The 20,960-nt window shown below is 38.1% G+C and overlaps 1 protein-coding gene across 3 annotated transcripts in view; it reads left to right on the plus strand.

The window, feature by feature from the left end:
• Positions 1–20,960, plus strand: part of ZNF385B (zinc finger protein 385B) — a 147,112-nt gene that overhangs the window by 79,919 nt on the left and 46,233 nt on the right. For 2 of the 3 annotated variants that reach the window (XM_025167405.2, XM_088135748.1), the window contains one exon: positions 12,761–12,871. In XM_025167405.2, coding sequence (XP_025023173.1) covers positions 12,761–12,871 — 111 coding nt within the window. Of the gene's footprint in view, positions 1–8; positions 464–12,760; positions 12,872–20,960 lie in introns of those variants that run through there. The other variant, XM_025167406.2, reaches the window with a different exon arrangement.

The raw sequence follows: 20,960 nt of genomic DNA on the forward strand, positions 1-20,960 counted from the left end.
GAGATACTGTTTTACTATTCAAAATTATGTAAACTGCCCTGCTTTCAGTGGTATTTAAAGTGTATTAATTGTTAATGTGTAGCCTTTTTGAATCCTAGTCAAGAACAGACCGAATTCAGTTCTCCCGTTTGGGAAAGAACATCAGTTGCTCCCCTCAGAGTCTTCGCTTAGCCTCCGGAGACTCTCTCAGCCGTATTGTTTGTGTGAGTTTCTCCTGAGGCTGCTTGCTCTTGGAGACAGAGATTTTTATCACAGCCCCTGCTTTATTACAGTCTTGCTTTTTAAATGTTAACCAACTGCTTGGTGTGGTGCTAGCGTTGTGGAAATCTCAGGAGGAGCATTGCTGGGTCTTCAAACAGCTCCTCCAACAACCGACTTTCTTCATGCTGCTCCTTTTCGCTGGTGCCAGCCACTTCAGATGGTTCAGGTGCTTGGCGTTGCTGCAATATTTTCTTCTTATCAGGTATTTCAATGGGCATTTAATAAGGGGGGAAGCATTTAAAAATCACCATGCACTTTCTAAGATCTTTCTATATAGAGAATTGGCTGTGCAAATGCAGCAGGAAATATATCGCATGGTAACAGAGGCAGTAGAAAATATGTGTCAATACTTACGAATTCTGTGGTATTTATTAGAGCTGGAAATTGATATTATTTTAAGAAGTATCCTGTATGTTTGCTTGTGCAGAGTTTATAATGTGCCTTAGGTCATTCATAGTGTATATGATTTTACAACAGGCTGATTAGAAATATTGTTCTAAGACAAATATTAAATTTTTCAGTAAAGGTATTATATTGCCCTTGCTCTCTTAGAATAGGAATGGTCAGAATTCTGTTCTATTTGCAGTCAGTTGGTTAGGAATGCTTGTTCTGTTCTTGAGTAATGAAAAACCTTGTCACTTAACCACATGTTGTTACTACCTTTGGATATCATTCTTTTATTTGAGATTTACCAGCTTGAATGGTTATAGGATTCGGCAGAAGCAACACTAAGCCACTTAGATCATGACTTTGTCAGCCTGACCAGTCCAACTGATAGAGCTCTTTTGCCAGTGAAGATAACTCAGTGGAATGACTAAAACTATGCATTATCATGGGCATGATATGGGCAACACTGGGGAATAGCAGAGTTACCCTATGTAATTTCAACATATCCCATTGGTGGCATAAGCTGGGCTTATTATCAACTGATAACTGATTTTAATGAAATGGGGAGAATACGAGAGCCATATGTACTCTGCTGCCTCAGCTGAATTCAGATCTAGTTACATGAGGCTATATATACTGTCTCATGTACCCAGATTTGAACTCAAGGCAAATTTTCATAGGAATTTACTATTGATTGTATTGTTTGTGTAATTGCAGCAGGTTTTTTTTCAAAAGCACTCATCGCAGAAATACTTATTTTTCAGTATTTATATATTGCCCAATTGCAAAAACTCTAGGCAATTCACAAAACAACTAATAAAAACATTTTAAAAACAATCCATATAAATCCAGAATTAGAAGACAACACACAAAAATGGAAAGGTTGCCTGAAAAGCCAAGTTTTAATTGCTTTCCTGGAGATGTGGGAGGACCATCTGAATCTTGGGGATTGCTTATGCTGGAAGTTTAAAGCAGTAATGGAGAAGTATTGCTTCCTGGCCACCATCCCCTTCACCTCCCAGCTGAAGAAGCCTATAGCATCCCCTCCTGTACAGAAAGACAGGTTGGTCAGATTATTATGGAGAAGGTGGTCCTAAAGATACTCTGGTCCCATGTCCTGAAAGGCTTTAAGGTCAGTACCCCATCTTGAATTGTATTCAGAAACCTACTGGAAGCCAGTGCAGTTCTTGCAGTATAGGTGATATATTACTGAACCAGCTCTCACCAGTCAGCATGTGGGCTGCTGCATTCTGCATCAGATGCAGTTTCTGAGTAGTCTTCAAGGGCAGCTCAGAGAAGGGTATTGAAATAGTACAATATAAAAGTAATGAGAGTAGGGGTGACTGTTGCCAGGGCCTGCCACTCAAGAAAGGCCATAATTGGCATATCAGCTGTAACTAGGCAGAATTAACTCTAGTCATGTCCTCCACCTGATGGACCGTCCAGATGGAACCGTGAGTCCAAGAACATTCCCCAGTTGCAGATAAGCTCCTTGGGGGAGAATCTGGCAAGATATTATCCCACTGGGTAACAGCATTCAACTCCAAGCTCACACAAATGACTTTATGAGCAAAATGTCTACCAAATCTGTCACAGCAGCCAAAGGAAGATTTACTGACCTGACCTGTGTCATCAGGGAACATACTGACTTAAAATGCACTGCTGGACAACATTTCACTGATGAAACGCTCTTAAGTCCAAAAATGTCCATACAAAAGTGTATGCTCTTTATTATTCTATTAAAAACAATTGGAGTTAAATGCTTAGCTATGTGTGTATTATGTCTATGGTGATTATTCTTATATAAGAAAAATGTAAAAGCTGCATTTAGGTGACAATAGTGACTAAACTCAGCTCAACCCGTGGTCGTCTTGTTGTTGTTATCATTATTATTACTATTATTCACACAGCCAGATGCTTAGACTGGATTTGGCATTTTTATCCACCTATCAAGTCCTTTCCAAGGACCTGGGATAAGCAGATGTTGTCTGATGGTGTTAAAGGTATCATCGCAGGATGTAAGCTGTTCCAAGTAAAGCTGCCTTTTGCAATTGACTGGTGGTGATTTTGTCAACACCGATGGTCTTCAAGTGGTTCTCCAGATGTTTTGGGATTGCACCTAAGGCGCCTATAACTATTGGTACTATCTTTGCTTTCTTTTGCCACAGTTGTTCTACTTCTATTTGCAGGACTTTATATTTTGTGATTTTCTCCAGTTCTTTTTCTTCTCTTCTACTGTCTCCAGGTATTGCAATGTCCACTATCCAGACTTTTTTGTCTCTTATCAATAATTGTTAAGTCTGGGTTGTTGTGTGGCAGGTGCTTGTCTGTATGAATTCTAAAGTCCCAGAGCACTTTAGCTTCTTCATTTTCTATTACTTTGTCTGTCTTGTGGTCCCACCAGTTCTTGCTTGCAGGCAAATGGTATTTCTTGCAGATATTCCAGTGTACCATTATTATTACTGTTGTTGTTGTTATTATTATTATTAAAAACACATTTGAACAAGGAACTCTGGCACATTCTTCTTTGGTTTCTGATTCTGACTTGTTAAGAGAGGAAGAAATCATAGTTTCTGACATACATATAAAGTAAACTAGGGAAAATCTATCTAGATTTTTTTTAGCCATACACACTGGCAGAGAAAACTAGGGGGGTACATTAGCATGCTGTTTTTTCTTAGAATAGTGTCTTAAGATATCAAATACCATGCATATATGAAATAGTAAAAGTAAGGACATAAATCCAGAGGAAGTTGCCATCACTAAAGATGTGGAAGTGCTGATGATATCTGCTGGTTGTCTTTCTTTGGTTGGTTCTTACTCTTTCCAGAGCAGGAAAAGATGGCTAAACAAATTCTAATGATGAGGAAGAGAATTTGTAGGATATCAGCATTAAGGGTGCCCTATCATTGTTACAGTCCTTGACAGTGTTAGCCACGGGGGGGCAGTTAAGCTTAGTGATGTTGTTTTGCAAAAGTATAAAGGAATTTTGAAATAAAATCTTTAAGGACAATACAGTTTCCTCTTTCCTCTTTCACTTTTTTATTCATTGGTAGTTTTAATTTTGCCTTGGAAAAGAGCTAGGAGATGTTCTGTTAAAGCTCTAATAAAGTGTTTGCTTTCTTAGAGTGGGAGGAGATTATGAAATTATTACAGTGACTTTATGAGCAAAACGTCTAGCATTGGTGTAATGATCTTCTATAAGCCTGGGAAAGAGAAGGGAGTTATTGGAAGTATTGCAAGTTCAGAACATTTGGATATTCCTCCATTTATTGTAAGCAGGTAGCTATAGCTTCTGTTCATCAAAGGGTGGTTAACAAAGGAATGAAAAGTGTTCCACCCTTGCAAACTCAAAGATAAACGGAGTCCTAAAAATGGGAGTTGTAAAGATTTATGTAACATTATACCATCTTTTCCCTTTCAATAGAGTGTTTAAAGAAATCTCTGTGAGAATCTTGCTAATGGGATATAATCAGCTGTCAAAAATTTGACAATTCGTATAAAAAGAACAGTAAAGAAAATTAAGTTCTCATGACATTCATGTTCTCTGTGTGAAATACTTTATTTTGTCTCCTTCACCCACCACCTGCTTTGCTGACCTTAGGAAAAGCACTGTTGCGCATTTGTGCCTGAAAGCTGAAAAACCAGTTTTTCAGCCTTCTAACTGCTAAATGTTTCTTTTAAGCATTTTAATCGTGCTTTTTAGCCAACAAGACTCCTAGAACAACTTCTTCATTGTGGTCTTGGTTATCCATACACATGAGTTATGTGCTGCCAGAGCTCCTTTTGGAAGCTGCTAGAATGTTCATAGTTTTTTGGTGGGAACCTTGATCTTCTCATACTGTATAGCACGTGATTAGATACAGTTCTGCTCCAAACCACTCCACTTTGTTTTCAACCACCACAGTGTTAATCTTGAGATGAACCTCCTTCTACTGTATTGATATCTTTTACTTTTCCCTTAATTGTTTTCTTTCTTTAATCATCTCTGAACTCTTCCTGAAAACTCTTTAGATTAATTTGTTAGGACACTTTGTCCTCCCATCACAGGCATCTTTGGCAATATGGCCCCAGGGATCCTGTTTCACAAGCACCAACATTATGGAAGCAAACTTTTACCTCAGTTGGAATGTATGTATGTATGTATGTATGTGTATATGTATGTGTGTATGTAGTCTACTGTAGTCATTTGTAAGTACAGCCAGTCATTTCTAAACAATAATCCCAATAATTCTTATTTGTTAGCTACATTCTGGGAGCAAACATTAGAGACAATAGGCTCATTTTCTCTAAGCCTCCTACCATGTCCCAAAAAATGTCTTGTGGCTGCCTCATATCAGTCAAATTTTCCATTACTCACAGGGGATTCTCAGTTGCACCAGTGTTGACATCAGCCGTTAAGGGTTGCAAACATTCTAAGAGAAGTACTACACCCAGTTCCAAGCAGAGAAAAAAGAAACAGGAGTAAATGACCTGTTGCCTCCTGAATTCTACCTCCAGAGCCTTGAGTTCCTCTTCACAATGGCCTTCTCAAACTCTGCTACCTCTGGTTATGTTATTGATAGACTCTCCACTTTGTATTGTCAATTCCTCCTCTATGTATTATTCAGACATAGGAATCAGCCTCAAAAGGGGAAAATCAGGAAATCTCTTTCTGATCAGCCTATCAGAATTGTCAAAATCAGTATCTTCCTCTTTGGCCATCTCAAGATCACGAAGACCTTAAGTGGTCATCTCTCCCTGAAACGTCCAAAGATACAATGAAGCAAATGTATATTGGCTTTCCATTTCATATTCTTCTTGAATTCTGCCACTTAATGTCTTTGCCCAATCATGTGACAAATAGCAAGTATTGCTCTTTCTCATCCCCCAGATTTTTCTCTCCTCCAAGATGTTCCTTTGAGGCAGATCTCACATACATGTTCCAGGCCATCATAGCCTTTTGACCAAAGATTATTGTGTTCCCCTCAGTCAATAAAGCCAATCTGCTGAGAACATTTGGTTTCAAATTTTGTGCACATGTCACTGAATCACAGGTGATCTCCTGTAGCAGAGACCCTGCTCATTTCTCTGAATGTGATAATTATGACTCGGATGCCTTTTCAGTTTATTCATCATCATCTTCAACATTGTCACCCAAGCATCCAGTTCTCTTTCTGAAGGCCTCTGTTTCTGCAGGGAACACTCTCTTGACCTTGAGGTTCAACAGTCTTCTCAAATAGTAAAGGACCTGATATACTAGTAAGACCAAGTCACTACCACTTCACTAATTCTAATGCCAATATCTCCAGTCTTGCTGAAGATAGCAAGAGACTCCTGGACCAAGCCATATTCTAGGCTACTGATTTCTTACCATGTTAAGAATCTTTTAGAATAAAGGAAGAAAATTGTGGTTTCTTATTACAGTATCCACCACTAACTCTGTTTCAGTATAGAGGCATCGCAGTCAGACTCCCACTGTCATCAACATTTTGCACCCAGACAAAAAGGGTAGAAAAATTGGACAGTTTCAGGTGCAACTTATATTCACTTTCCCATATTGCCAGCTATCAAGTCTATATGACAAAATGCTTCCTCTCTTTTTCTTTTTTCTTTTCTTTTTTGTGAAAGAAGATACAATTCCTATCTCATCTGCCAGAGAATAAAAGGCAAATAGTCCAGATTTTCAAACAGAAGAAGCAATCAGGAATTAAATATAATTATTTATGATGCCTTCTATTACCCCACATCACCATATCTGTTGGACTGATGCTAGAGGCCAAGGCTATAATGAGGATCTTCCCTTTATGTTTTGCCAATTGTCAGGGCGGTGATCAGGTGCCCAGGCAATTCGTTCTTTTAGTTCTTTTAGATCCCGAGGCAATGAACACACCAGTAGGTAAGGAGATTTTAAGCTTTATTGTTAACTCTAGCAAACAGATTTAAACAGAAATATAAGGATTAGCAGATAGAATTAAACAGAAATACATAAGCACAGTATAAAAGCATAACATAGCAAGCAAGGTGATAATACTCTTCCCCTACTGTCGGGAGCTACCATAAGGCAACAGCAGAGAGACCCCCAGATGGCTTAGGTAACACAGCACCTAGTCCCAAGGCCTGTGTCCACGCTCCAGACTCCAGGGTCAATGCCAGGGCTTTTTATCAAAGTCCGGCACTGCAATCCCATGACTCTGTTTTGGAGTCAGGGGCTGTGAGAGTGACCTTGGCCAGATGTTATACCTGCTCATCATGTGAATCAAGAGCCTGGGAACTGTATAGATAAGCTCGTGCTTAACCTAAACAATCTTGAGGGTTTCTCTCCCCTCCCCACTTCTAAGTAAAAGTGAAAAACAAGCCAGCTAAACATTATTATGACTTAGAGTGAACTTTCTTAACATGTGCAGGAGAAATCAAAATATGTCACCTAAACGCCTCGAAATAACAGTGGTATTCCACATCACCACTACACTGTATTATTAATCGGCATTGAAACTAATGATACCTTGGCTAAGTTTCAAAAGCTTCATATAGCAGTACACAGTTCAGAGTGAAACAGCCCTAGTTCATCTACCCCCACCCTCTGTGTTATCTTTATTATTCATGTTCCTGCTCATATCCTGACCAAAGAGCACCAGTCTTTTAAATAAAAAAAAGTATACCATTCCAAGTCCTGGAAATGTTGCCGGATGTCAGTTTTCCTACATATCCAGAACGTTAGCCTCAAGGCTCCAAATGGTATCTTTGACCTTGATATTCCCCCAGATCAACCATTCAGCAACTGCTTGGTTCATTTTCAACTTTCGTATGGTTCTGTTAATTAACTTCGGATTCTGTTTTTGCAGGATAAACCCCACACCAAACTTCCCTGTTGCTTTGAAGCCATCACTAGAGTTATTACAAGTTATTTCTCTCCTTCTCCAAAATAAGACTGTTAGTATCCCTAAAAAGGATGACAAGCTCAGATCTATATTGGACTTTTGCCCTTTTAACTATTTGTTGAAATGTTCTTGTTTCCGGATGATACTGATTGCTGTCCTTTGTGTAAATAGAATGTGACCTGCATCTATAGATTGCAAGTTGCATACTTTCACTAATCTATAGTCCTTTACTATTGTTGCTTCCTTCATTTTACAATTGCTGGCTCTGTTTACCAATTTACTGTTTTACTATGTAGTCTCTCCATGGCCCTGACAGTTTTAAAAAAGGGTATTTATCACTGGATTTCTTCAGTTCCAAGGTATCAGTTTTCTCCGTATCTAGACAACTGGCTTCAAGCTGTGTATTCTGGTGCCGAACTGTCTCACCACATAGTTCTACTCCTATAGCATCATGGCCTCTGATTGAATCATTAGCAGTCTTCCTTTCTTCCTTTCCAGGTTATCTAATTTAGTGCAATGACAGTACTGCTGATGTAACTCCATACACTTCAGTCGCTTGTATGCAGAATCTCCTTCCTAAAAAGAATTAGGGCCCATATGGTTCTCCAAGTGTGGATCATATGGTAGGTGCACTTCACTTGTACACTTGCCCATCTTTGGATGCATCCCCTACAGGCATGGTTCATACCTCCGTTCCACTTCTCTCAGCACAGACGTAGGACAGTTCCTTCTCCTAGTTGAGACTTACTTTCGTCTTATTTGAGATTCAAATGCCTACACATACTACCTTTGAACATCAGTTCTATTGTTGCATGTAGTCCACTTGTTGATTCTATAATAAAAGTCCTTGGAGAATATGTGTCATTTTTTCTTATCTTGCTAATAAAAAAAAGTCTGAAGTGCATTTCAAAAACCCCAAGGATGGTTTTCCCAATTATTTTTTATATCAGAAAATTAGAAAGCTTATCAGTTTCCTGTAGGGTTAACAATGGAAAAATTTATCTCCAAGAAGATTAAAATATTTGAAATGTTTTCGTTCAGAAAAAACAATAGGTTAAAGCCAATTTTAGGCACCTTCCTTTCATGAAAGAGAACTAGAGGAGTATCACACTGGAGGAAGGGAGAAAATGATTCCTCCCTGCCTCTGCAGCCCCCCAACCTCAAACTGCTAGAGCAATTTTTTTGCAGGTCATGTGAATAAGGGAAATACATAGATAAAATTCTTCCAGCATAGCATTTTGTGAATGAAGTTTTGGTCAAGCCTAGTGTGGATCCAACCTGAAGACTGAAACATGATAGAAGGTTATGTCTTCTAAATGGTGTAGAGCAAATGTGCAAGAATTGAAGTTCTAGGGCAGGGTTTCCCAAACTGTGAGGTGTACTTACCTTGGGGAGATGAAGCAGAGTCCAGGGGAGGTGTGAAGAACCTTTGGTTTTTTCTTTATTATGTCTGTATTAAAAAATGGTTTAACTGTATTATTTTCATTGTTCATTTGTCTTCATTTTGGTGTTTGAAATTTTAGAGGAGGTGTGTACATTAAGATTACGTTAAAGTGAGGTGTGATGGCAAAAAGTTTAGGAACCCCTGTTTTAGGGCTGCATGAAGGCCCTGAAGTCCATGGGTGTGGTTCCCAGAGCACTTTGAAAGATTGCCACTGAATTATATTTTTTAATATGACAGGAAGGGAAAATTATTAAATACACAGAGGATAATGTTGACTCTATTTCATGAATTAAACTTTTAAAAAATGTTTTGTATTGAAGTCCTTTTTTCTAACCTGGTCCTGATTATTTTTGATTATGTGCCCCAACACTCCATTCAAAGTTCAAGTGCAGCAACCAGCCCCCAAAATATTGCTTAATTTTTTAAAGGAAACTTAATTACACTCAGATTCAGGACTGAAAAAAAGGCAACAATTCCACATCATTCACAGCTAATTCAAGAATATACTACACTAAACAAGGCTGATTAAAGTGGAATTTTAAAAGTTTAGATAAATTTGAAGTGGAGATAGACACACTTGCCTGGATGAATAGTTTAGTGAATGTCAAGCTTTTAGTACCCACCTTTAACTCATAGCAGGCCAACCAGTGGCCTGGTTGTCACCAACCCTCACAGCTTTCTGGAAGCTGGACAAAATGGAATTGTTGGTTTGTTTATTAAATTTGTTAAGGCCATCCAACCCCAAAACAGCTCTGGATAGCCTACAATACAGATAGTCCTCGACTTACAACCATCCATTTAATGACTGTTTGAAGTTAGAATGGGACTGAAAAAAGTGACTTGTGACTAGTCCTCGCACTTATGACCCCATGTAATCATAATTCAGGCACTTGGCAACTGGCATGCATTTACGATGATTGCAGCATCCTGGGGTCATATTATCGCCATTTGTGACCTTTCCAGGGGGCTTTCAACAAGCAAAGTCAATGGGGGAAGTTGGATTCCCTTAACAACTGCATGATTTGCATAACAACCATGGCAAAAAAAGGTCATAAAATTGGCTGCAAGTCACTTAACAACCACATCACTTAGCGACAGAAGTTCTGGTCCCAATTGTGATTGTATGTTGAGGACTACCTGTATATCCTACACAAAGAGCATGACTGCCTGGGCCAAACAGCAGTCCCAACATTCAGAAAAAAGACTCAGTGAGGGCTCCACAGACACTCTAACCCAGACCTGGAAACAGAGCCACGTCTTAAGGCATTTCTGGAACCCCAGGAGAATAGGAGCCATGTGTATCTCTAAAGAGCAGGACACAGCAGGGATTTGTTCCAGAGAGACTGGGGAGAGGGGAGGTGGTTGTCTTGACTTGACATGTTTGGTTAGGTAGTCATTGTAATTAAGAATTTTCTTTTAATTGTGATATTTTTCTGTTTTTATAATCTTAACAGCTAGGAGTCTAGTATGTGATTATGGTGGTACATAACACAGACCAAGAGAGAGAAAAACATGCTCTTAGTTTTGTATACCCTATCTTGTGCATATGAAGCATCAACCATCCAGTTTTATTACAACTACCAAAGTGCTGCTAATTCTCTTGCATTATTATAGAGAATTTAAGGGGATACTACTTATATTTATTTTCATTTTTTATTCAATTTCTATCCTACTACAGTTTTGTCCCATACAGATCCTTGCAGCTTCCAGGCATCAGGATGGAATATCAATACCATCTCCCCTACAAACTGGGATAGTGATGTATAATTGGATATCATTAACATACTGGTGATACCATACCCCAAAAGATCTCCCCCAGTGATTTCATATAAATGTTTAAAAATGGGGAGAGGACTGAGCCCTGTGGTATCCCAGGCTGATCTCTCCTCCCCCACTACAACACACTGAACCTGTCCACAGAGGAATGAGGAGAACCACTGTAAAACAGTGCCCCAATCCCCATTGCTGAATAGTCTAAACGGACAATGTACAGCAGTACAGAGATGACCTTGAAGAAACTATCTGGCAACCATTAGTAAGACATAAAAATAGCCCAGGAAACAGGAGAGCGTGAGAAAGAAATTCAAGATTGCCCCACCTTTACTCTCTTTGGTATAAGGAGGAGGGAAAGGGAAACACTGTCAGGCTTTCAAGATTCTATTATTATAGCTTATATCAATAAAATAGAGTTCTAGTATTTCTTTTAGTGTCTGTTTCCTGACCTATCCTACATTGAAGGACTGACAGACAAGGAGAGCTGCACTACCCCATCCAGGTCCAAAAGAAGTCATCCAGGAGAGTGACCAGTACCATCTGAGTCCCCTACCCAGGCCTGCACTAAGACTGAAAATGGTCCAGAAAATCCACTTCCTCTATAGTGATGTGTCATCACCATTTCAGCAACTTTCATCCCAAAAGGCTGTAAACCGAACAATAGTTATTCAAAGCCACAAGATTGAGAGATGGCCTCTTCAACAAGGGGTGCATTATAGTTTCCTTCAAGGCAGCCAGGAGCTGCCCCTCCTGTAAAGAGACACTGACAATCTCATGAATCCAGATGGGCACTACTCTACTCACTTTCCACAACAGCCAGGACAGGTAGGGGTCCAACCAACATGTGGTAGAAGATAGTCTAGTCCAGCACCCTATCTACTTCCTTAGAACTCACAGGCCAAAAAGAATCTCAGACAACACAGTAAGATAAAGTTTCGGTCACCAATACAGACTTTGCCCATGCAGGGTCAAAACTGCAGCAGATACATGTGACTTTGCCGGCAAAGTCCTGTGCAGATGGTCACAGCAGCCAGATGAGAAATCTCTCTAAGGACTCCTCCTTAAAGGGAGTTAATAATGTTAAACAGGGCCACAGGACAGTAGTCTGCCACTGCAGTAAGGAAGGAGAAATAAGTGTGTTTCAGCTGTCTTATTGCCACAGTGTAGGCCTGAACATAGTTACATACCTGAGCTCGGTTGAATTCACTTTTCGTCTTTCTCCACCAGCGTTCCAAGTTGTTCCTGATGTTTCATTTCCCAGAGAGTCTCAACAGCCAAGTGTCCAGTCAGGAATGGCGCCTAGAAAGAGGCTGCTTGGAGGCTATAGAGTCCAGTACCCAATTCACCTCCCAATGTCAGTAGTCCAGCAGGCACTGAAATGAACTGCCTGCCAGTGAGCTGGGAAACCCCAACAGGATCCATTAGGCACCAGGGATAGACTATCCAAACCAGGCCTGCTGCTCCATAATTATCATGTGTGGCTCTTAATCATAACTGGATCAGAGCATGATCCAATCATAGCAACAGAATAATAGAAAGCCTCTCCACTTCCAGATAATACAACATCTAAAGAAAACACAAGGTCTGAAGTATGACCGTCCACATGGATTGGCCTAAAGATGACTTTAGACAAGCCCATGGTTGTCATGAAGGCCATGAATTTCTGAGCTTTGCCCGAGCTAGCATTGGAGGTAAGGAGACTGAAGTCACCCAACACTGAAAGAAGAAGGCTTTCCACCACCACTGCTTTCCACAACCCCAAACTCCAGCAGGTCAGAAAGGGATTATAGTAATACCATGTGACAAATACTCCTTATGAGAACCAAATTCCTTTAGCACAAAGGGTAAAGCAGCAGAAAAATTTGGTAAGCTGCTTTGAACTTGCCAGAGCAGAAATGCCAAATAAAAATCAGATAAAAAGTTTCACTGCAATCATAACTTCCTTGTCAGATTTAGAGCTCTCTTTAAAAACAAACATTTCTCAGAAACAGTAGATTTTATTTGTGATATCAGTGTCCTGTTATTTGCTTCCTAGATGGATCCAGTGCAAAAAGCCGTCATAAATCACACATTTGGCGTGTCACTCCCCCTAAAGAAGAAACAGGTCATCTCCTGCAATGTGTGTCAGCTTCGCTTTAACTCTGACGTGAGTATTTTTTATTACTGTCCAGTGTATGTTTTGCATAGCTGTTTGTGTGTGTGTGTGTGTGTGTGTGTGTGTGTGTGTGAATGTATGTATGCATATAGTGCCTTCGAGTCAGCGTTGATTCCTGGTGACTGCCTGGATGAGTCCCTGCTGTTTTCTTGGCAAGATTTCGGAAGTGGTTTGCCCTTGCCTGCTTCCCAGGGCGGAGGGAGAGGGACTGGCCCAAGGTCACCCAGCTGGCTTTGTGTCTAAGGCAGGACTAGAACTCCCAGTTTCTGGTCTGGTGCCTTCACCACTACACCACCCTGGCTCTCACACCAGCAGATAAAAAAATATTTTCATTTTTTATATGAATTTAGTATCCCTTCTATTATCTGCTAGATGCTAGGTTTATCAGACTGCATTAACATAAACAGATTAATCTTTCATGGTTAGTAACTGGAATTGACTAACAGTGTATATGTTTTCCCTGCTATTTCAGTCAGTTTTAAGTTGTAGGCAGAAATGCTTTGGTGAAAATGAGTTTGTAAGACAAATGGTCAGGGAATCATCGTAATTGTCACATAAATACAGTAGGTAGTTTTGCTAGCAGTGCAATCCAATATATGTTTATTCCAAAGTAAGTCTTTCTGACTTCAGGTTTACTCCTGTGTAAATAGGCAAGGGGAAGTACAGCAATCAAAATATTATTTGAATATTTTTAAAAATATTTTTTATGAGCAATATTCTATCTTTATGTTTTGCTTTTACCTTAACAATGACACTAAATATCCAGAAGTAAATTCTGAAATGTCTCTGAGGAGATGAGTACTTTATACCCTTTCCCCACAGTATGACTATTAATTTTATCAGGTATAACAGCTAGAAAGAAATGTCATTTCAAGGGGAGTTCCCCCTGCTTTGAGTTCAAAGTAATCTGTCCTGTCTTCTTTTAAGATACAGGTCAGTCTCGATTAGTGGGGTTAATGAATCCCATGAAATGGTTGCATTCTTGGAATCTGCACTATTTGAAGTGATATTTCTATGGAAAATATGGCAATTGTTTCCAGCTCAAATGGAAATAGGCAATGAAATTTTTTAAACATACATTTTTATATGTATATTAATGAAATGTTACAGTAAAAGATAAAAAGTATATACTTCTAATTTAAATTTCTAAATTAAATTAAACAAAGTCACAGAGTAGTTACAGAAAGCAAAATAAAACCAAAAAATTCTACGGTAGATTTAGGCATTCCAACATCTCATCCTATTTTAGCTTTGCCTTGACCACATTCATGTTGTTCAATTACATCAAATTTTTGCTCTAATGTAATAACAACCCTCTTCTTTTTTAAACTTGCATTGTGTTCCTCTGACAGAATCTTCCTTTTCTCCATTTTGTACACACAGAGATTAGCAGCATCTAAAATGCAACTGCACACGCTCTAGCCTCACATTAACTGAATTTTGAGTTACATTAAACATGACCTGGTATCAGTTTACAATTCACACTAAATCGGATATTGCATTATTCGAAGTCACACTAATCGCCACCTACCTGTAATTCCATTCCAGGGTAGGCAATCTGTAGCACTGTAAATATTGCTGAACTTCTAGGCCCAGCATTTTTCACCAATGGCCATGCTGTCTGGGCAGCTGGGAGTTGTTATTCATCAACACCTGAAGTTGCCTACCCCAAATCCATTTTATTCATCTTCCATCAGTTTTCTACTCCTTTGTAATATTTAGCACATGCCCACTGAGAATAGTCATTGAGCTGTTTTGGGTTCCTTCTCCACCTGCACCTCCACTTAACACTTTGCATGTACAGTGTTTCTAAAAACTGTTGTGCTCTCACTAATTCTTATGGGCTTGATTATTCTCTCCTATATGAGGATATGGCTGGGGGGCACGGTGACTACAAAGTTTGGAAAGTAATTTTTCTCTTATTTTTGGGTAGGATGCTAGCTTTAAACAGGGATGGATTCCCATGGTGCTAGAATAGCTTTAGTGTATTACAAACATAACATAAAATATGACTGGACAGAACATTTACTATGTGTAGTAATGTTAGAGGAGAATGGAATTCGTGCATGATCTTTGATGGTATAGAAATTCAGGACTTCTTTCACTTCAGAGATTAGTCAGTCAGAAATCATGACATCTAAGTAAACATAAATGGCCCCTTTTTCTTTTGAAATAGGGTTAAAATATGTGTTGTGTGTATGTTTTAGCACTAGCAAAATTTATATTCATTTTTTTTAAAGAATGCAAAGATAGCAAAAATATATTTTGGATGCACCTAAGATTTTCATGATCTTTTTCTAGACTTTTTGGAAGCATGTGGCTGATCACATTTAGAAACAGAATGTTCAATGTATTTTTTCATGCATTTAATTTATTAAATATTAATTTAGGTTTCACTTTGCTCACTATTGGAGAGCAGCTGTCAGCATTCTACAATGAGGCTGAATCAGCCTTCAGTCCAAAAAATATTGCCCATCCCTAATTTAAATATTTGTATCAGCCAAAATAGGAGTTGTAGTTTGCATCATGTTGGCTTGCATTTGGCTTGCATCATGTTGGAAAGGGTAACTTGAATGAACATCTAAATACAGCTCCTACAATATAGCCCAAGGCCTGTTTGAATAAATTCCAGTGTGTTCTGTTGCTATAGGGAAAGTATCTTAAAAGTACAAAAAGAAGGTTCCCATCTGATTAACAATTTTCTTTCAGTAGTTAACCTCCAGGCAACTAATTACCTTGTGTACTACATTTAAAACAGTATTAGGCCTATTACAGAGATTGCCGTTAATACTGTTTACTACAGTACAGATGCGAAAAGTGACATAAAGGACAAGAATGTGACTCTGTGCAGTCACAGCTATGAATTAAAAGTAGATATGATCTGAATACCCAACTCTTAGACTTTTCAGGGGATGAGGGGCAAAAGCCCTCTGAGAGATGAGGAAACAGAAGGTTTTACTAAGCAAGGAAATAATGGAAAAATAAGGCAAGGGAATTGACCAAAAACATCAAAGTCCGGGGGACATTTAAAAACGTATGAAGAGGCCAAGTGGTCTCTGTTGTTGTTGTTTTTTCCTTTAAAGAGAGGCTTGCCACTCTGTTCAGCAAATGATTCCAGCTGCTTTTAAAATCTCTTCCAGGTATGTTACAGTTACAGATGTATAAAACTCATTGACTAGGGAACAGAGTTGTGAAGAATACCTGATCATTCCATTCCCCTGTGCAGAACAGTGCAGGCTGTAGTATTCTGAGGGTGGTTTGGCAGCTTTTGGAAGTAAAGCCTCCAAACCCGAAATAGTTCAAGGCGTTCCTGTCTATGAATGTTTGGTATCTCTGATCACTCTGTGATACGTACTAGGGTTCCCAACAGTACTAAACAAAGAAAGTCAAGGCATTTGTTTGTTTGTTTGTTTTGTTTTTGTGAACAAATTCGCTGGAAGCCACAGCACTTCATCCCAAGGCAACACTATTCCAAAGAGATTTTAAAAATAACTGACAATCATTGCTAAATGGAGTACTTTGTGCTTGCATGCAATTCTAACAGAATTAGGGTTGTATATTTGGTCCTGGGTTTTGGGACAGTTTCAGGTTTTTACACAGTACTGCGCTCATTATGGATTGACCCATATTATGTTATAGTTCAACCCATATCTTACGTTATATATTATAATAAATTATATATTATTATACAGTTTAGATTTATACCCTGCCCTACCACCTCAGGGGACTCAGGGTGACTTCCAACAACAAAATCACAATTAAAATGGCATAAAAATAACCTTACCTCGTTCAATATTAATATTAACATATTTTTAATAACAGTGGGAAACTCTGCCATAAATTTTCAGCAATCATGGGGAAGAAGCTTTAGGTCTGGATGCTGTATGAAAGTCAGTGCAAATTAAAAGGCAATTTTAAGGCACATTAAAAGGCACCTGATGCAATAAGACAAACTTATTATATCTGGTGAATGCCACCTTTTTTGGACAGAGACATATGCAATATAAGAGTGGTTTAAACAAAATATGCGACAGTATTTTCAGATAAAACAAACTTAGAGTGAATAATCCTAATTGTGTTCCTTTTTTGCACATTTATGCACATTCCCAACACAAATGTAATGCATTGTATGCTATCAGCTATCTAGCAATCAATTCTGTGTGGGAAAGTGAGTTCCCACATATAGATAAGGGCAAGAAAGTAACACATGCACAGAGAGAAAGAGAGAGAGAGATGAGCAAATTTGGGGGAAATTGTAGGAAAGGTATTTTTAAAAGATTGTAGTTCATTCTACTTACTGATATTTTGATGGCTATACAGATATATCTTGATGTTGAATAAGTTTTCTGTTTCAAGCATGTAATGTTAGCAGGCTGTTTTTAAAAGTAAATGTTTATGTTCTTGCTTGCACTGCAAAAATAAAAAAGAGCATAACTTACAATTGATTTAATTGATTTGATGTCAGTTACTCTTTAAATGTTTCAGATTTTTTAATTCCATAAACAAGATCATATCTAGTAAAATTAGTGGATAGCCACTATGATTATTATACAAATTTATCTCCGTACTACAGACACAGTGATGGAAGACACTGAGGAATTCTGTAGTTTAGTGGTGATAAATGAAACAGCTAGAAAACATATAGTAGTGCAAATGGAAGATTAGAATGCCAGAAATAGAGGAACCTGGAATCACAGGAAGATTTGGACTAGATAAACATAGTAATGCAGGAGGTAAGTTTTGTATAGCAAATTATTTCTTCATTGCCAAGCACTCCTACTTCAAGCAACTTAAAAATAGACTTTACAACTGAACATAACTAGATGAACAACATCACAATCAAATTAACTCTATAATTGGAAACAGGAGTTAAGGAAGCACAGTCTGGTCAGCCAGGATACTTCCAAGTGCAGATTGTGGAATAGACCATGAATTATTGGTGTCAAAAGCACCAGTTAAACTTAGAAAATTAAAGACAGTAGCTGTGCCAGCAGGATTTAACTTGGAGGGCATTTAGTCAGAATATTAAATCAATGTAATGAACAGATTGAAGGTTTTTAATTTATGCAGAGAAGAAACTGAGAAGCCATGGGCAGATAAGAGACATTTTGGAAAGAAAATACCACAAATTCAAAGAAGAAAAGATCCAAGTGGTTTTCAGAACAAACTATCATAATAACCAGGGAAAAACAAAACACAAAAGCCTTGGGCAGCAAGAAGGATGCATGATGACAGAATGCAGATCTTTAACATCAAGCAAGAAAGGACAATAAAATATATCTCAATAAAGAATGCCAGCAAATAGGTAAAAATAACAAAAAAGGAAAATGAGATATATTTTTTAAGAAGTTAGAAGAATTAGAGGAAAATTTACAGCTAAGTTAGTGTCATCATAAAAGACATGACAGAAACTTGTGTAGAGAGAGAAAGTCAATGAATGAATGAAAATATATTCAGGAACTGATTTCACTATAAAGTGAGGTACTTTCTAGTGATGAACTTTCTGACATAAGCAAACAGCTGTCAAACAGAAAAGCACAGAGGCAGATGCGACAACTATTGAACTGTTTCAAGCTCTGCAGGTAAAGAGGCAGTTAAAGTGCTAACAGTTCTATATCAACAGATATGCAGCAAGACTGTATAATCTAGAGATTGAGCAAGATTGGTATATATGCCTATATCAAGGAAAGAGATGCAAGAGAATATGCACATCACTGAACCATTGTATCAGTTTGTCACACAAACAACATTTTGCTTTGTCTTACAAAGAAGAATAGAGCTGTATGTGGAAAGAGAAATACCAAATCAACAGACAGATATACACAAAATGAGATAGATAACATAAGATGGATAATGGAGAGGACAAGATAATTTAATAAGGAAGTTTCTTTTTCTTTAATGACTACAGCAAAGATTTTGATTGTACTGTACAGCTCACACCAGAATGTAGCACATGCTAAGGTGCATAGGTGTATCAGTACACATTATTATTCTTCCAGTGAACCTTTACAATGAACAAGAAGCTGCTCTCATTTGAAAAAAAAAAGTGGTTCACAATAAGAAAGAAATTGGAACAAAGATGTATATTGTCCCAATGCTTGTTTAATTGGTAAGTGAATATTTTATAAAAATGTCAGGATTGGAAGAGATGTCAACTGAAATCAAAATTGGAAATCAAAAACTTAAGAGTTTGATATATGTATGCAATATGACTTTGTTAACCACAAGTAAAGTCTCAGCTCATTATGAAAGTAAAAATGGAAAGTGAAAATCTGGATTAACTATTAAGACAATGGAGATGGTTATTAAGAGTGCCATGATCTGCAAAAAGGACCAATCAGCTGGTCGTGGAAGAAAAAATTAGTGATGGGTAAGCAGTGATTAAGAAGCAGAAACTGAAAAGTTTGGAAATAGGATGTGAGGGTATGATTGCCTAGAAAAAACAACTATGCTTGGCATGTTGGGGGATATAAATTATGGGAAAGACGGTGGATGGACAGTATCACTGGAATGTCCATGGAAGAGCTGCTGATTATCACCAGGAACAGATTGAGCTAGAGGGCATTGTCCATGCAATTAGTGGGAGCTAAACCCAACTATTAGTCCTGAACTAATAGTTAAAATGTGGAGAAAATCTTTAATCTTTTCTGTTCTTTTCCCAGAGACTTTATTCCAAACAGCAGATTTTATTGAAACCTTTGTTATGTTTCCATGCTTTTTTGTGTTAACCAACAGAGTACTTCAAATAAAAACAGAGGAGAAAAGAATCCCAAATAGCTCAATTTCAAGAATGTACAGCTTTATTACCATCTGCCATGTGACAGCTATGCTCTGCACCAGCTGTTTTGTCTAAAACAGAATGTCCCTGAAACTCCTCTATAATGTCAAGTAATGGAAAATATAACTCACTGCAGTCCACAAATTCTACTGCTTTCCACACATACATTCACCAAGTAGATGAATGGGATGAAAATGCCAATCAGACTTTAAAGAAGAAAGGGTAGGAGGCCTCAGTTCAGTGCCCTGCCTTCCCAACAGATGACTAGTGCAGTCAAAGCTGATGGCGCCAACTATTTGCTAATAGGCATACACATTGCACTTCAGGCAGGAAATAGAAGGGACCGTGGGGCTTGAGAAAGATGTCCGGCATCTGAGATGGAAAACAAAGGGATTAAGAGTCTCCTATTCTAGACTTTCCCATATTTTGGAGACATCGTAGGAGGAGAGCCATGTTAATCTATGGTGGGGAAAAAATCAGGAAACAAAAGCTTATGGCTTTTAATAAAATGTGTTAATCAGAAAAAGTGCTACCAGATTCCTGATATTTTGGGAAACTTTACCAACAATGTCAGCTAAGAATCATTTAATGTGAAGAAACAATTTCCAAGTGAACCCTTCCCATGGAGGGCAGGGATCACATAGAGAATATCTTGCATGACCTGGCATTCCAGTGACACATACCTTGTATTCTTTCCATGGGTTTGATTTTTTTTTCTTCTTGGAAATTAAACCAAAGATTTGTTATGCTAATTCAGTATGTAGATTCTATATACAAATGGAAATACTCTTCAGCCTATGTCAGCTTGCAGCAACCTTGATATGTCTGAACTTGCACCACTATATTTTTCCATATCATTTTACCCAAAGGATTGTAATTACATGTGTTGTGTATGTATTTGTATAGGTTTTTTAAAATAAAAATAAAATTCTAAGCAGTCAGCCTGGAAGATTTGGGAAGAAAGAAAACAAATGTATGCCAACTAATCCTAGAGAAGACTTAACCCAAGGGGGAAAAAAATTTAAAAATTACCTAGACCAGGGTTTTTTAAATTATGTTCCATGGAACCACTAATTTGTTTTACATCTTGATCAGGGGTTCCATGATTTTTTTTAAATTTACATGTTCCATGGCCTGAAAAGGTTTGGAACCCCCTGGCCTAAACCTAAATTGAGGCTCAATACTAACAAATACACAAAACAATTTAAGAACAATATTTTAAAATTCTAACAATTGTTACAAATGGTTAATTTATGGATATTCATTGCCTGCACTAATTCTAATAGCCAGATTTAAACAGCA

Source organism: Python bivittatus, unplaced genomic scaffold (assembly GCF_059951505.1).
Source record: "Python bivittatus isolate LINGU-HERP-01145 unplaced genomic scaffold, Pbiv_v1 ctg000200_np1212, whole genome shotgun sequence".
Lineage (NCBI taxonomy): Eukaryota > Metazoa > Chordata > Lepidosauria > Squamata > Pythonidae > Python > Python bivittatus.